General features: G+C 44.1%; 1 protein-coding gene and 1 pseudogene across 1 annotated transcript in view; one reads left to right on the top strand and one right to left on the bottom strand.

Moving 5' to 3' along the window:
- Nucleotides 1-18226, top strand: part of LOC147424332 (uncharacterized) — a 112090-nt gene that overhangs the window by 30623 nt on the left and 63241 nt on the right. The window contains exons 3-6 of the mRNA XM_086500875.1: nucleotides 6055-6251; nucleotides 7366-7441; nucleotides 7577-7660; nucleotides 7746-7825. Of these exons, the coding sequence (XP_086357001.1) occupies nucleotides 6055-6251; nucleotides 7366-7441; nucleotides 7577-7660; nucleotides 7746-7825 (437 nt within the window). The remainder of the gene's footprint in view (nucleotides 1-6054; nucleotides 6252-7365; nucleotides 7442-7576; nucleotides 7661-7745; nucleotides 7826-18226) is intronic.
- Nucleotides 12358-13869, bottom strand: LOC147424333 (uncharacterized; annotated as a pseudogene).

The following is an 18226-nucleotide window of genomic DNA, read 5'->3' as shown; positions in this document are numbered from 1 at the left end:
GAGGTCACATATTGTCAAGTTTGGATCTTTGTACTTCTTTGGTTATTTTTAGCCTCTTCTTTGTAGGTTTGTAGTAGTATCATTTCTAGTATTTAGCTTATATTAGGACTTAAGAATTTGCTTCTTTAGAAACTTTTTTGTGGAGTTTGATTTCTAGGATTAAGTTTTTGAGATGTCTTATCCTTTTTAGTTTAGAGTTGAGTACTTGTTCCAAGTTTTAGCCAAGTAAGATGCTTCACCTTTATTTGCGTATGCCTTTTCTAAGAACATGTTTAAGTGAATAATAATTAGTTTTATCTAGTTCTGTTTAGTAGCAAATAAAGTGATTTAGTTTTTTTTTTTCCCTTTCTTTCTTTCTTATGTCCCTTGCTTTTGTAGTTTTGTGAGTGTTTCTTACCCTCTTATAATTCGTAAGTTCGGACTATTCTGAACTTCTGAAGGTATATTTCTTATACATTTCATCCACGTTCTCTACATATCGATCTCCTTCAAAAATCTTGTCCTTTGTGTGCAAAATGAAAAGAACCTTTTTTCCACCCTCAACAATTTCAAAAGGTGCCTTGCCTGTTGACGAATGCACTATATTGCTGTATGCATACTCAAGCATGGGTAAATACCGTTCCCACTTGCCCTTATTATCTGACACATAGCATTTCAATAGATCTAAGACAATAGAATTAGCCTCTTTTGACTTTGGTGTAGTTCTAATACAAAATTTGGCAAGAGAAGTTTGTGCTTGAGGGTACACCAGAAGACTTCTATGCTTGATATATGTGTGGTAGCGAGGTTGGTGGGATTGTCTAATCGTCCAATGCTACATTTCCGGAAGCATGTATATCTTGGATTCCCATCATAGAATATATGTGATATCAGGAGATATTAGCATGTATTATCGGCATGCAAGCGAGGTCGCTTGCGGTACTTCAAGGGTGGGGTGTGTCACCTGGAGGTGTATTTTTCCTATTGCCTTCTTTAAATATGTACTACATATTTTTATTTATTTTATTTTTACTTATTTTCCTTGGAACCCTTGAAAAGGTGCAAGTAGACATTGCATGGCCAGTGTGAAACGGCTGCGGCCGAACGGGTTTCTCACATCGGAAATCTAGGTCAGTCAGTTTGGGACTGGACCGGCCAGTGTGCATTAAATTCTGATGAGTATGGACGCCTGTGTGCGCCATAAGAGAATTTGGGCCACTCGGCAAGTCAACTTTATAAGCTGGTGGGAACTAGGGAATTAAACTTAAGGGGCAAACTCGACATTTGGTAGTAGGAGAGCCACCTGCAGGACACCTCAATAAGAGGGGGCGCCCAAATAAGGGTGGAGCTGTTTTTTGGATGACAAGTGCATTTACAGAGCGTGTGTGAGTAGTGGGGGTGCAGGTTCACAGCTTTAATGGAAAGCTTGCCTTCTTCTTTGTCTCATGTAGCGCAATGATTTGTTCACGCGCATCTCTTTCTCCCCTTTGCACATATGGTAATGCCCCACTTGTTGGGCTGCTCAGATGATCATGTACAGTTCTGAGGGTTTTATGCGCGTTTGCCAAGGCAAGAGCTTTCTGAACAGGTAGCGGATTAGCTCATTGCTAATCCCCCACAGGTACGCACAGTACCATCACGAAAGATTGCGAAATTTGGAGAGTTCTCTCGTGTGAGAACTCATCCAAATTACAGGGGTACTGTCCCATTGCATATGGGAGCCCTTGGGACACGCGTAGATGTGTTCGCTCCGCTAAAAGCGATCCAAAACAGAGACTTGCAGCCTGCTGTGTTTTTCTACCGGTTTGGGTTTTGCACCTATACTGCAAGAGAACGCCCGGGGAGCCTCGGGAAGGCCTTGGGATGCTTAGACAGGCTTTGGGCACCTGATAATGGAAAAACAGAGAGTTACGGCACGCTGAAATTCTGTTACAGCTCACTAGAAAGCCTCTTAATTGCAAGGGCATGCGTCCTAGACATGTGCTTTTGACCTATAGGGGTTTTGGCGTCATTATGTTGCTGAAATTGGGTCAAAAACCTGCAACTTCAGCTCTCGCCTGGTTTGGACAGCGTTGTGAGACTTTGATCTACGTGTCCGGATCGTCTATTTTCAATTGAATAAAGAAATACCGAAAGGGGCGCCAGTCTTTGGGGCCTACAGGGTGTCAGTCTTCATGTGTGCACTGCGCAGTGACATTCTAGTCGCTGGACACATCCGTGTTCTCTTTTCTTCTCAGTGCTCTGCGTAAAGTTAACAGGTAATTGAATTAGTACCACCCTCTACGGTGTATAGGCCGTTTATAATTTCGGTGGTAGCTTCTACATTGACTTGGTCTTCCTACATATGTCCACTATGAGCTACAAAGAGGGTGCTTAAGTTTATGCATCTCAAGTGAATGCCCTCCATTTTTTTTGTTGTCTTTTAGGTATTTATTTTACTTATTTTACATGGTACTGGGTCGGGCACCCCCAGGTAGTATATGGATAGCACCTAGCCCCAATTGTATAATCTCTAATTCATTTCCAAGTTAGTTGGTTCAGCGCAAACTCTCTCTTTCTCTCATGTATTCTCTCTCAAACCCTACGCTTGTGCATCGTCAACTATGACAAGTGCCGTGTGTGTATTTTACATGGTACTGGGTTGGGCAAATTTGGGGGGGGGGGGGGGGGGGGGGTGTAATGTAAGGACCCCCAGGTAGTATATGGATAGCACCTAGCCCCCATTGTATAATCTCTAATTCATTTCCAAGTTGATTCAGCGCAAACTCTCTCTTTCTCTCATGTATTCTCTCTCTAACCCTACGCTTCTGCATCGTCAACTTTGACAAGTGCCATGTGTGTATTTTTGCCACCCTCACGGGCTCTGCTTCCACGTGTTGTGCTCAACTGCCCATGTTACACACACATCGGGCCTTGGCTGCCTCCGTGCACTACAAAGGCGGGTACCGCCATCTAGTAGGCTTGCAGCTACGCGAATGTGGAGTACAGATGCCATGGAGCAGATTCATGGTTTGCTGCCATCTTCATGCTTTGGGAAGTTGGAACAACTCCTCCTCCATAGAGAGAGAGAGGCTCTACTAGCTTGGTGACCAGAGCGCCCCTCTGCTACCCTCTCAGCACACAACGCAGCCTAGTGCATGCAAAAAGGAACCATGTGCACGCACGTGCGCGTGTGCACACACACACACACACACACACACACACACACACACACACACACACACACATGAACAAGCGTGTACAATTAGCCCATTGCAGACTAGTGGCTAGCAACCACATGAAGACTAGCATCATGGGTGTCAATTCCATCAGGTCAGCACAAAATAAGGAAAAAAAGCTTAGAGTAAGATAAAAAATTTCTGCTCTCTTCTCTAGGCTCATCTTTATTCCTACATACCACATCCCAACCATGGAATCCCTATCACCGCATCATGCACATTTGGAGAGTGTTGCCTATCCTTGGAGTGGTTGTCAAAGGTGCAATAGAAAAGGGTGAATCGGGTGATGAACTTGTGTGCAACCGCGAGCAAACCTCCTCTCCGGTTCGGGCAGCCAATGGATCTTGGATCTGTCGCGATAGATCTCCTTGTACTCAAGCTCCTAGCGCAATCACCCACTGTACGGGCAGGGGAACAACTTGTAGACGATGTCAAACCGTGGAGGGTGTGTACACGCCGGGGAAAGGGAGCGCTAGCAAGAGGGAGGAAGATCTCAAGGGAAAAACGTGAAAAAGAAAGAGAGAGAGAGAGAGAGAGAGAGAGAGAGAGAGAGAGAGAGAGAGAGAGAGAGAGAGAGAGAGATTGTGCCCAAACGATGGAACTCTGCAATGATCACAATATGCCAAAAGTACAAGGGGAGGGGTTGCATATATAGGCAAATTGCCAATTTGCCCTACCTTCTGCAAAATTCCATGATCTTAATAAATGGCCCTAAAAATGCTAATAAATATGTAAACTCACTAAAAGTGACGTGACACACATATTTAGTAGCAGAATTGCAGAACACTTGAGACTCTGACCTCAGGAAACCCTAGGAACTGGGGTCCCGCCTCATGCTAGCCTACTGGGTGAGCAACACCGTGGAGTGCATCACCGAGAAAAGGTACAACTACCTTAGATACGGCCGGGCAGATCCACAAAACAGCCCTCACTCCCTAATCTGCTCCTGGGAGACATTTGAGCCACCACTAGACATGAATCTGAACTCTAACAGTGGCAACTGCCAAGGACATTCTCTTGGCACGATTGGTATTGGAGAGGAAGAGATAAAAAGGAAACATACCAAGGATCCATGTGACAGCTGCTAGCATCAACCTCCACACACAAGATTCTATTTGCAAATAGAAAAGAAAGAAAAAAACTTACCATAGACCCTCACCAACAGCTTGCATATGCCCCCCTTGCCCCTCTCTTGCTAGAAACGTCTCATACCACCCTATGCAATAGGGTAGAGAGCCTGTTAGGCTAGGCCATTACTGCCTCATGATCCCTAATCGATTTTTGCACGTTGCTATTTGGTATGCATGAGAAGGAAGAAGCTCTGATACCAATGTTATTCCCTTGCTGGATCCATCCTGCGCACATGACATGACACAAGCCATACGCATGCATAACGAGCATAGAGAGTGGACATGAGGCTCACCTCTTAACCATAGACACAATACAGGCTAGCCACTACAAGAGTTGGTATCCCATACCACCAAGCTCACATTGATACGGGTGTGCAGGTAGAGCTGCCAAAGTTGCGACATGTCCTATTTCGGCTTCTTTGATGACTGCTTTTGCATCAGCAACTCCTCCCTCCTGGATCTGCTACTTCACCGTCGGTTGTTGCGCAGGCCATGGTTGATACTTGGAAAGTGGGCAGATTTCTTTTCTTATATCATTTTGATTAGCTCATAAGGTTTGTGAGTATCTTTGCAACCTGTGTGAGGTGGTTACCCCCATTTGGATCCTTGGTCTTGAGAAGACTTTGGTCAACCTGTAGTACTCAGACATAGCTCAGATGCCCATCCTGATGTCTGGGGACGTAACACTAGTGGTGTGCTCATCAATTGCTCCTGCAAACGCTGTTACGCGCTCTCCGCACTGATGCGCCTCCTCTGGCCACATTGTCATGTTTGTCATAATCCTCATGATGGTATCCATTGGATCTTGCGGAGGGAAAGGTGGAAGAGGGAGGGGATATAAGGGGATCATTGGCAGTAGAGATATCATCTTCGTGATGCTCGGAGGTATCTATGCCACTACTAGGGGTCACCACCATGCAAGAGTTTTTCCTGTATGAGAGAGCGTTGTAATAGCCTTTGCTCCAAAGCATTACCTACCACAACCGCAACAGCCAGTATACATTGGTTGCTTTCTCTTGTGTTCAAGGCGCATGGTTCTACGCAATGGCAGACCCTGCAGTTTTGGGAGTGGGAAGAATCTTCCTCACACACACATGAGACTTTTTTTTTGGATAAGTGATTAATGTGAAAGGCAAATCTCTGTTACCAGTGTCAGATGCAGCAGAAGAACAATCGAGCAATTACACAGTCATAATTCTTTTTGTGATCTTGTGTTAATTTAATTGGTTTTTTTGCTCATTTTTTGTTACTGATGGCTACTTTGTGTAAATGGCGAATTCTTTTCCAGAAAGAATAGAGATAGAGAAATGTGTTATTGGAGAGTGCAAAACCAGGGCTAAGGAGTTGGCCATGCTCCTTGGACTGCCCCCAAATTCTAGAATCTGTATCACTTTCTTCTGCAAGGTTCAAAGTAAGCTACTTGTTATAACAATGGATGCAGTTGCGCATGTGCACCACAAAATCGTGCTGGTGTTTGGAGGTTATTGACAAAAAGCACAAACTTGAGGAGGCTCCTTAACGTCTTTTGAGGATGGTTTGCAGTGATACTATGAAATGTCTTTACTATTGAATTCCAAATTTAATTGATTGTTGGAATGATATTTCTTCTTCTTATGCTCAAATGGTTATGGACTTTGGACTATACTGAAGCAAGCCAGATTGAGACTCAATGCCACACAGGCTAGTAGTCACATAGACTGAAGTAGTTGTTTCCTTGCATTGTGCAGATTGACAAGTATGGGCACTACAAGCTTTGGCACGTTGGGGGCTGTGCTTTAGTAGCTGTCTCATTTTCTTCAGTTTTTGGAGGCTGTTGGACATGCAGTCTTTTAGGAACAGATTCCAGATTAGCTACCACAATTTCTTACAGTATTTTTGCAGCAATTTTTAACATTGGGTGGGCAGCAACACAAGTATCTCATATGTATGTCCAAAGTCTTCATGTACAAAAATTTCATACTCAGCTTAAATGTATTTATTCATAAATTGTTTTTCATTGATTGTGGTTACTGTTGGCGTATTAAATCTGGGTGTGCTGGACGTCACCTGGGCTTGAAGGTAATTAAATGCCCATGTACCATTTTTAAGATTTACATAATGTGCTTCATGTAACTTGCTAGTGGGTCAGCTGTTTCTGTTTGTGTGGTGTATGTTGGCATGTGCGTTTTGTAAGCACTGAGACTATTTGTAACCCCCAGTCTACATGTTAACATGTGTGTGTAGTGTGTGTTTGCGTATGCATGGGCGTGGGCTTGTGCAGTTGTTTGTTGTAAGTTCTTAGTGGTGGCAATGGGCTAAGAGTCAATGCAGCTGGCATGCAGGCATTGGCATGCTTTCAGTTTAGCTAACTATTTGTTTCCGCAAATTTTTTTTGTTGCCTCTCTATGCACTCCTTTTTCTTTTGTTAAGCCCTTCTGTTTTTTCTGTCTTGCATGCAATTCGCAAGTTAATATCTTTCATTTCATTCTTCATGTAAGGTTCTAGGGATGAGATTTTAGGCTTTTGAAATGTGTTATCCTGCATTTTAATATGTCTACCATCTCATGCTCTCATCCTTCATCACTAGAAAACTTCAACGGCATTTTTAGTGCACGAGCCTTGTCGTATTTTCTACACATACATGTTTGCGGATGTTTTTTTCTTGTGCGATTTGCATTCCAGGTATTTTAGAAATTGCATTTTGCAAAAGCTACAGGATAACCTGCTTCCAAGTCTTTATTGATTTGATGTAGTGAATTTCAATAGCTAATATGACTGCGAGGCCTTGCACCTCTTTATCTCTTCATGAGGATTTCTTTACACCTTTATTTTTTGATGATTAATTTTTCATATCACATGTTCTGTTTCACACCTAATTTGACGTAGAAGTTATTGGTTGAGATTTTGGTTTTTGTATCCATATACAATCTGTCAGTGTGTGGATTCATCCTTGCTTTTACTTGCATTTGTATCCATGTTAGATCATAAGATCTTCAATAGTATACATTATTATGAATGTTTTTCCACAGACTAAGCTCACCAATTTTGCTTGATTGAAGGTCATTGGTAAATTGTTTGTCTTCAAATCCAACAAGCAGAGTGGCCCTCACAAGCTGCCGGAATGCATTTACCATGGTTTGTAACACATTTCTTACTGCATTGAAGTTTTCTACACTTCCATAATTTGGTATAGTGCAAGAGCATTCAGTTTTATGCCCTCGAATAGGTTGACTTAGATTCGTTTCCTGATAGCTTTTTGTATCTGAACAGATTGCAAATTTGTGCCTTTTTGCCATTGCCTATGTGGTCTTTAAGGCCTTCCCTGCAAGGGATCCTTCTGACGTAGAGAGGCAGGTATTACTTTATAGAGTGCCACAACATTAAGTGGAGTTTTCAATTTGCTTATATCCCTGTCATAATTGAAGTGAATTTTTTGCAGTTTCGCTGGATTGCCCAAGTATCAGTAGTTTCAGGCTGCTGCTTCACTCTCATCTTTCTTTTGGGCGTAAAAGAACCAAGGTATTTTCCACAGAGATACTACACTTATGAGGAGGTTAAAATGGTGGAGACATTCTACCTCATACAGATGACACAAATCAATCAAACATTACAATTTGAAGAGTAAACATTCTTATGGCAACAACCATTTTCATATGTCATCACATCCAAGGCCGTGCTAACCTCTACATAGATGTCTTTGATGCACTATAATTATCATCATCATCACACTGGGGAATGGAGATAAAATGCTGCAGATGTTCTACCTCACACACGTGTAACAAATTCAGTCAAACAAGACAATTTGAAGAGTAAACATCTTTGTGGCAACAATCATTTTCATATGTACATATATAGAAGTCATTAGGTAGCTCAGATTTTCCCAAAAAATGTCAAAAACATAATCATTTGATTGTATTCACAATCCTAATTGATTTGTTGGCAACAGAGTGTCAGGTGTGTGCTTTTCTGAAAGCATACCGGTCCTACCAAAGAGCAAACGGAGCAAGATGGCATTTCCAAGTTCCACATGGAATTTTATCAAAGAATCTCCGTGCCCTGACCCCGGACTTATTAGCCACTCCCACCCTTACTCCATGGCGCATGGGGTGCGCTCCCGTCTTCATCACTGTCTTACAGGGCATAAGCCATGAAAGATCACTTGCAAGAGAAGGATCGAGGATTTTTCAAGCTGCTATTTTTCTCAAAGACTGGTGTTAGTCTATAGCTACCAAGCCATACACTCCAAGGACTTGGCAAGCTTTCAAGATTTTTTTTTTTTGCCCGAAGTTATATGCCTTCAGACATCTTTCTTCGGAGTGTAGCTTTTGGCAAAATGGGGCAACTTGAAAATGCTTGCCATAGTGACCATGGACGACTATAACCAAAGGTTTCTCGACGTCTACCTTCTGGTGTCCTTCTTTAAGTTCATTTCCTTGGAGGACAAGTGCGAGCGATACACCATTGGACTACCATCACCGTTGCAGGAATATTGTCTATCCAAGCAAGTCTCACCATGCAAGAACTTATGGACCATGCCGTAGTCGGCTACAAACTGATGAAGGGAAAGTTGGAGTTTACCACAGAACCAACTCCGGCCACCAACTAAAACTCTCGGCAACAATGAACAAATTCTCGGGAGTCTCGTGAAACCCAACCTCAAAGGCCTCAACGTCAACGAGAAATCTTTTACAAGAAGGCCGATGCTTCAAATGTTTTCAAACAGGGCATACATTCACTACATGTCTAGAGCGAGCCTCGACGTCTTTAGAGCAACCTTTTGCTCCCACGACAGAAATAGCTCGAGTGCCACCTCCAGCTAAGAGAGCTAGACCCGCTATTGGACTAGTCCCTGATATCTATGGCATACGCCTTGAAAGTACAAATGAATTGTGTCGAGCATATGGCAAAGTCAACGGCTTGATACCCGGAGCTACAGAGAACTTCATCCATCCATAATTCTTGAAGTAGATGCACTTTGATTATGATGTAGAGGGTGGAGAAATTGAAGTCGAGCTAGCCACAAGACAAGCTCAGAAAGTGGTACCGCTCATTGGTGTTTTTCTAGTGACTATCCAAGATTATAAGGGAAAAGCCGATTTCCACATTATGAAGTTGGGCAGTTGCCTTGGCATGACAAGAATGATGCGACTCTCCACATCCGGAACAGAACCATTACCCTGATGCAGAAGGACAAGCTTTTCAACATGTTGTGGAGCGTTTCGTTGTATGCTGGAAAACCTCCGAACGACGCAGACGGGATGTCTGGGGAGCGTTTGGTTGTATCAGTCCTCCGAGCTCATGGCCCGGACCTTTGTAGGTTATTGGCCTCAAAGACTGGTGCCCCTTTCGGTATTTCTATTTATGTTAATCTATGTAAAGAACTCACACTCAGACTTTGCGTCCAGATGCTCTGAGTAATGAGGCCCAAAAGACTTATTTATTGTTACAAGGGACGCCCAAAAGCAGAGCCCCAAAATCAGTTAAAAATAAAAGCAATTGATCTCTCACAAGCTTCTCAACTCAAAAGCATTAATCCCCAAAAACTGGCCAGTGTAATTTCCAGAAATCCGTACTGACTGCCACGTCAATAAGTCAACGCGTTTTACGGAAATCTGCCACGTTAGCAGTCAGTGCAATTTGCGAGGGTCTGTACAGTTTGCCACGTCAACCTGTCGGCGCATTCCACGGGGTCTGTACAGTTTGTGTGTGTGTGTCTGGGGGCCTGCCACGTCACCAGTTTGTGACATACCCCCTCTTGAAAGAGTTTTAATCACCCTCGATTACGCCTGCAAAACAGACAGAGGTCATAAAATGTCTTAGTAGACATTGGCTGTTAGTACCGACGCACTAGACATGACACATCTAGCACTTGTACAAGACGACAGTCACATCACCGGACATCACTTGACATCACAGGACATCACATGACAAATCACATACAAATTCATTCCAAATCTCAGACCATGATTAATGTGCAACGTATTTAGTAATCACATCTTGATCCAGTCGGGACCTCACGGATGCCCGATTAACTAATCCTTATTGCAATCATGTCTATAGAGATTTATGAGACCGGAATGGTGCAGTCATTCCGTCTTTCAGTTCCTACACTCAAACAAGTCAAGTACAAATCAATCATTTTCATTTTCGGGAATTCCAGTTATAAGTCATACAACAGAATACTACTCAGCCCTTAGTATCCTTGAAACCCAAAGGGGACATCAGTGACTCTATTCAAAATCGGGGTAATCCGTTGACAAAGGAGCGGAGTGACTACCCTCTTGTGCAAACCCGCTGCACTAGATTCACCCTTGCTGAAGTCGGGGTTCTATCGGAGTAGACTATGCTAAACTGAATGCTTCAAGGTAAAGTTCCAAAATCTGAGGAGTATCTGCTAGGTACTCCTCCTCCATCCACTTCGCATCCAATGCAAGATAGTTCTTGAACTCAACCAAGAACCGCCTAATCGCTTTACCTTTTATCTTTCTGTCCTTGTGTGCCAATATTTGTTGTGGAACGAGTATCTCCTCGCTTTCCTCCACTTCGGGTTACTCATCTGGCTCCCCATCATCGGGCACATCGCCTTTAAAAGGCTTCAATAGACTCACATGAAATGCATTGTGAATCTTCCAAGTATCGGGCAGCTTCAGTCTAAAGAAGACATCATTTATCTTTTCTTTATCTAGAAGGGCCATAATACCTCGTGCTAAGCTTCGAAAAAAGTCGCTCCTTTCCCTTTTTCTTTCTTAGGCGTGCCTCCTCAAAACGTAAGAGCACCCAATCGTCTTCCTTTAATTTTAAATCGCGACGGTGTCGATGTGTTGTCTTCTTGTGTTGTTCTTGAGCTTTCGCTAAAGCCTCTCGAACCTTGGCAAATGTAGCATAGTAACATGGGGACGAGGACGGGTCTCGGGGACGTGGCGGGTCCCGGGGATGGGGACGTGGCAAAACAGGGGACGGGGGACGCGCTTTAAAAAACACTAGTTCTTTGTAAATTTAATACTGAGACAACACTAAGAGCACAAGATTGCAAAGAAAAAGTGGGTTTTGCACTCATATTACATAAAATATAACATGCGGTAAGGGCGTGCATGGTGCGGCGTGCGTGACACCGCGCACGTTGGTGTGGTGATCAATCATCAATCATCCTCGTCAAAGGACAAAACATAATGATGTACAAGTGAAGAGTGGATAAGTAGAGTTTAGCATATATGGGACTCAAAAAGGAAAGGACTCGAGTCAAGTGTCAAGACTCAAGACTCAAGAGGTCTACATGTTGGCCCATGGTGCCAACTGAATGACAACTGGCTCTGCATAGTCCATTTGCTCCAAAAGATCATCCTCAAGTGGTGTTGTCTCAATCTATCTCTGTCTTAGGGATAGGATCATCCTCTGCAAGTGCCCACTCCGCGAAATCATCACTTTGGTCTGACTTGGAAATCATCTTCAAGTTTGATGAGACATATATGAGATCATTAAAAATCATTGGCTCTTTGTACATCAAGACGATTCCTCTTCTTTGAGGCAACATGAGCATACACACTCCAAAGTTGCTCCTAGCAACTCGTAGTGCATGCTTGGCTAAGAATGCGAATAGCCAAATCCTGTAAACCGCCCAATCCTGCCCCAAACTCCTCCCACCAAAGAGCACTCCCCATTTCAAACCGAGATGCTTGTGCATCAGGCATGTGACAAATTTCTCCCTTTTCATTCCTGTAGACATTGATTTGCCTCCGAATCCCGGTCCTTTCCTTCGGGTCGGGCACAAGGCGTGCAAGGATGGTTTACCAAACATTCATCACCTCTTTGTCCTTCCATTGGTTCCCTTGTTGGAATTGTGGAACCACCACATAAGTGGCCGCATGAAGAGGAGAATGATAGAGATTCCACCTTGACACACACAATTCTTGGATCTCCTCGTACCTACGTTATCAAGATTCAAAACAAACTCAAGAGAGTAAACTTGTAAAGCATAGGGAATACTTAAAAGTGACTCGTGCGAGGTGAATACCTATCAGGGTCGGTCACAAGTTTTTAAAGAGAGGCAATCATGGTGTCCATGGCCTCATATATCTTGCCGATGCAAGGTTTCATGGAATCCAACACTCGCAGGAGGTGGATGATAGGCTTCACCATTTTGGAGATTGTCTTTACTTCCTCCCACCATTCCGGCATGTCGGCCCGTGCTCGGCATGCCACTCCATTGACACTTCTTGACTCGAGCATTGCCATGAACTCATTACTAATAAAGAGTCCCCTTAATGCCCCAGTATACACATTCAAGTGATGGAGCATAATGAAGTTGAAGGCGACGTAAGTCTCCGAGTATTTGAGGAGAGCTAGCTTTGACCTCTTTGAAAATTCAGCCCTCACCTATTTAGAAAAATCAAGTTTCAAAATTCAAAACAAGAATTGGCCTTCCATATTGAAATTAGATTCGAATTGAAATGAGATTGGTTAACACTTAATGGTTATCTTTTGATGATTATTGACAAAAGTCACCATTGTATTTGCATGCTCAATGATGGGGGAAATCCATACCAAGGCGCCTATATCTTTGAGAAGATTGTTGAGGCAATGAGCCATGCAATATATGACAGTGGTTTTTGGATAAAGGGATTCGATGATGGCTCCGGTGGCACGATTGCTATTTTCTCCGTCGGTGACGATAGCAATGACATCATGCTTTCCCACCTTCTCAATGGTAAGTGCCCACTCCGATGCAAGTACTTGCTCGCTCTTCCTGGTCCTCAATGCATCATGGGAGTCAATGAAATACATCTTCCTCCGAGAATATGCCACCACACCATGAATGGAGCGACGACAGGTATCACTCCACCCATCCACAATGAGGGAAACTCCATTCTTCTTCCATGAAGCCCTTGTGGATGCACATGCCGCCTCGACCATCATCTTCTCTCTATCAAGAAGAGTGGTGCGCAAGCTCTCCGAAGAGGGAGGGACATATGTGGGTCCAAACTCTTCTATCTTCCGTGCCATAATATGGAGACCTTTTGTGTATAAAAAAAAGTGTACATTAGGATATACATTGTACAAAAACTAAAGATTAAAGCTCAAGCCTTATAAGTTATAGTCTATAGAGCTTACCGTGCTGCATTGAAAGCAATATGGTCGTGGTAGAAAAATCTTACTACGGCGACATCTACCTTCTCTTTCAAGGCCGGTTTCCAACTCTCTCCAAGAGTTGCTTGCCGCTTGGGTGGACGAGAATGAGGGAAAGATGACGATGAAGGTTGGTAGAGAGTGGAGGTGGGCGGTCGCCGTCGGTGCCGGTTGATGCACAAAATGATACCGAAGAAGGGGATGCCGATGCTTGGATGAAAGTTTCCGTGGCCATCTCCCTTGGATTCACCGTGCAACGCTTGGTATGATTCTTCTTGGCTTCTTTGACATCCTCAAGAGTCTTCTCAAGGTTTAGGAGCTTTTGCTTCTCTTCCGAGACGGTTTGCGGGCAAAATTGAACTTGATGCCCTTTTTCGTGAAGGAAGTGGGTGCGCATCTTCCTCACGGAACCATTGCGCTTGTAGCCACAACGGCGGCACTTTCATGGCTTGCTTCCACCTCCAACCCCGGACTTGGGAGAAATCACTGGATTCCACCATGTCCATGTGAAGTCGGCAGAGGAAGGGGGTTGAGAAGCCGCGGCGGGGTTGGAGGAAGGAGAGGGAGGAAGGCTTAGAGAAGCTTCGAATCCATCTTGAGATGCCATAGATAATAGATATTAGAGAAAACTCGGAGAGAAGGAGAAAGGGCTACTAGGTAGGCTTCAAAGTTGAAGGGCCAAGGCTCAAGGCTCAAGCCTTCAAGCTCAGAGAGAACGAGAGAGGTGTAGGTTCCAAAGTTCCGATTGAGAGAGAGAGAGAGAGAGAGAGAGAGAGAGAGAGAGAGAGAGAGAGAGAGAGAGAGATGGCCCATGGATGATGGGAGAACTTAGAAGGGTAGGCTTACCAACTTCCAAGGCCCAAGTTGTCACAATACTCCTTGAGTGGGTGCCAAGGCTTGGGTGCCCTTAAATAGGAAGCCCCTCCCGCCAAAACTGGCCGTTTGAGAACTTTGAGTTTGAATTTGAAATTAAAAAAAATGCCGCCCTCGTCTGTCCCGCCCCCTATCCGCGCCCCATGCTGCCCCGTCACCAAGGACTCACGTCCTGGGACGCGTTGCGTCCCCGTCCCTTGTGAGAAACGTGCCTGTGTTGCAAAAACGCGTCCGTCCCGTGTTCCCACGTCCCCCGTCACGTCCTGGCAATTTAGGGCCGCCTCCTCCCATCCCTTGTTTCTATGAAATGTAGTGTCCAAGTTCCTCGTGTACTGGTCGGCGTCAAAAAATTTATCTTTCGTGCTAAGGAAGGGTGGAACCTTCGGAGCACCTTCAATGATCTCAAATGGCGCCTACCCCGTCGAAGAGTGGATCGTGTTGTTGTTGACAAATTCCACCGAGGGCAAATATTTTTCCCATTGAGTCTTTTGATCAGAAATGTAAGACTTCAATAAATTCAGTACAACTGAATTTGCAATCTCAGATTGCCCATCTGTCTGCGGGTGGAAAGATGATGAGAACTGCAACCGTGTGCCAATGTTCTCCCAAATAGCCCTCCAAAACAAACTCGTGAATTGGGGATCTCTATCGTAGACTATTGTCTCAGGCATGCCATATAGTCTGAAAATCTGTGCAATGAACAGTCTCGCTAAATGATCCGGCTTGACTGTTTTCTTCACTGGAATGAAGTGAGCTTGCTTGCTAAATCTGTCGATGACAGTCCAAATGCCATCATGCCCACTCTGTGTCTTCGGGAGATCAAAAGTGAAATCCATAGCAATACTTTCCTAAGGGCGGGTGGGAATGGGTAAAGGTTGTAACAATCTGTGTGCTTTATGCCTGTCAAACTTGACCTTTTGGCATACCAAGCAACTGCGTACAAAGTCGTCCACATCCTTCTTGAGTCTCGGCCAAAAGAAGTAACGCTCTACACCTTTCAAGGTGGTGTCGATGCCGCGGTGACCCGTAAAGGGTGGACAATGGCACTCAGTCAAAACCTTTTTCCTCAACGGCTGTGTAACGTACAAACATCGTTTTCTTCATCAAGTAGCCATCCCGTATAGAATATCCCGCTACTATCTCCCCATTCTGTATTCTAGTGAATACATCCGAAAAATCCGGATATGTGGCGTACTGATCAACCATGTCCTCGAAGCTTCTATGATGAATCGCGGAAATAGCCAAGACTAGCGGCTTCTGAGACAAAGCATCTACCACCAAGTTCTTTTGTCCTTGAACATGGACAATATGGAAGTGAAACTGTGACAAGATGTTAGCCCACCGAGTCTGCTTTCCGAAAGCTGCTGCTATGACAAGAAGTAGCGTAAACTCTAATGATCAGTGAATACTCTAAAGTCGGCTCCAAGTAGGTAATGTCGCCATTGAGTAAGAGCATGGATCACTGCCACAAGCTCTTTCTCATAAATCTGTGTTGTCAATTCTGGCCTTGAAAACAAGCGGCTTTCATAGGCAATCATATGGCCTTCTTGCATTAAGACCGCTCCCAGACTACGACCACAAGCATCACAAGATACTTCAAAAGACTTTTGCAAATTCGGCAACGTCAATACTGGTCCAGTAGTCAATTTCTCTTTCAGTGTCTGAAAGGCAATCACCTCTGTGGGTCCCCACGAGAAAGGGACTTCTTTTTGTGTCAGAATGTGCAAAGGGGAAGCTACCTTTGCAAACTTTCGAATGAACTGCCGGTAGTAAGAACACAAACCCAAGAAGCTTCTAACTTCACGAACATTCTTTAAATTGGGCCAATCACGTATAGTCTCAATCTTGGCCGGGTCCATCTGTACTCCTGCTGCTGAGACGATGTGTCCCAAAAAGTGTGTCTCCGGAAAGAAAAATTCACTTTTTTGGCATTGATAACTAACTTGTCATCTCACAATGCCTCAAAGACCTGTAGCAGATGGTGTCTACGTTCTGGTTCATCCTTGGAGAAGACTATAATGTCATCAAAGAAATTGCCGACAAATGATCTATACTCTCTGAAAGTCCTATCCATCATTCGGTTGAAAGTCGTCGGAGCATTGGTAAGGCCAAAAGGCATCACCAAAAATTCAGCTTCTCCAAATGTGTGATCCTTGAGCTATAACACCCAATTTCATCCATGAAAATGCGAGTGAACTTACCCAAGTAGGGACCGAACACTCTATTCATCCATCCTCGGAAGGTAGCATATGCATTAACCAGCCCAAAGGGCATTCTTTTGTAGGCAAAACAACCCCAAGGAGTAATGAAGGTCATCTTAAATCGATCTTCAATCGCTATCAAGATCTGAAAGCAGCCAAAAAATCCATCCATGATTATCCATGATTGAGTAACATTCATAACCTGCAACCTGATTGAGGATCATACAAACCAAAGCTCGTCCGAAAGGCTGTCTTGTAGACATCTCTCGGCGCGATTCAGATATGATGATATCCGCTTTTCAAATCAATCTTGCTGAAACAAGAGGATCCCTGAAGTCGGTCAAGAATATCATCGATCCTTGGAATCGGAAATCTGTTCTTGATGGTGATTTTATTGAGAGCTCTGTAATCAATGCACATTCTCCAAGATCCGTCTTTCTTTAAAACCAATAACACCAGAGAGCATTAGGGTGAAGTACTCGGCTGGATAAGACCCTTTTCTAGAAGGTTTTTTTACTTGGTTCATAATCTCTTCATTCTGGGCTCGGCTAACACGGTGAGGTGGCCGGTTCGGTGGTGTGCTTCCAGGAATCAGATCAATGGTGTGATCCTCAGGTCGAGATGGGGGCAACTCGCCTGGCAGGCCCTCAGAGAAGCAATCGGAATGAGTGTGGAGAAAATCTTGGCGTTCTTTATCAAGTTCAGACATGTTCGTTCTTTGTTCATAATTGACTCTTTCAAGAAGATCGAGTAAACAAAGAGACTAGATTTCATTAATTTGGAAATGGCTAAAGCCGATACAAAAGGGACGGACTCACCCTTCAATTTTACATCAAGTACAATTTTTCGGCCCTTTTCATTGGTCAACGTTGCTTTCTTTGTCCGATAATCGACCACGGCGTTATTCTTATGGTACCAAGGGACTCCTAGGAGGACGTACAACCTTCCAAGGGCATTATGTAAAAGTCCTCGTGCCCCAAATACCCCTGACAATGCAATAGAAGTTTGCCAATGACAGGTGTAATGGCATGTCCCGTCCGGGTGCCGCTAGAATTGCCTCTGCTGGTGGTCTCATCCTGTCGGGTGTAATCTCGAGCCGCCGCGCCAATTCGGGTGAAATGAAGTTGGCCTTGGCTCCTTCATCGAAGAAAATCAAGGCTTCTTGATCTTTCACTTTGCCCCAAGCTCGGCAAAGTTTTGTACTTTCATCAATCAGGCTTGGTCAATACCCATGCAATCTGGTACCAGTCCTGCTTTCATCTTGCCTTTTTTGCCACGTTCCTCTGCTGCTCTCGAACTCTCTGGCCTGTCTTCACTTTGTTCTTGCTATGCCTTTTTGGGGCACTTTGCGGAGATGTGTCCATGTTCCCTGCAACCAAAACACTTCCCTTCTTTGATGTAATTGGCCCTCTCTCAAAGAGTGAGCCGAGGTTATGTATCCTTATCCTTCTTGTTCTGGGAACTCTTTCTCTTTCTACTTTCATTGTTGGAGGTCTGTCAGGTTCTCTGAGTCAAGATCTCATCAGTGGGGTAAGTCAAATTTCCCGAGTGTATCAAGAAACCCTATTTCGCATGACCCATCAATTCTTGAATAGAATTTGACTTTTGTTCCAGGCAGCAGTAGTCTTGAATTTCTATAGGGAGTCCGCAACAAAACCGCTCAATGTGTTCCTGAAAAGAGACCTTCTTAAATGAAGAGGTTGGTAGTAAAGGGTCCCAAAAT

This window comes from Adiantum capillus-veneris, chromosome 25, assembly GCF_014529385.1.
Source record: "Adiantum capillus-veneris isolate H3 chromosome 25, ASM1452938v2, whole genome shotgun sequence".
NCBI classification, from domain to species: domain Eukaryota; kingdom Viridiplantae; phylum Streptophyta; class Polypodiopsida; order Polypodiales; family Pteridaceae; genus Adiantum; species Adiantum capillus-veneris.
Note: the sequence above shows the minus strand (reverse complement) of the source record. Positions and strands in the feature narration are given on the sequence as shown.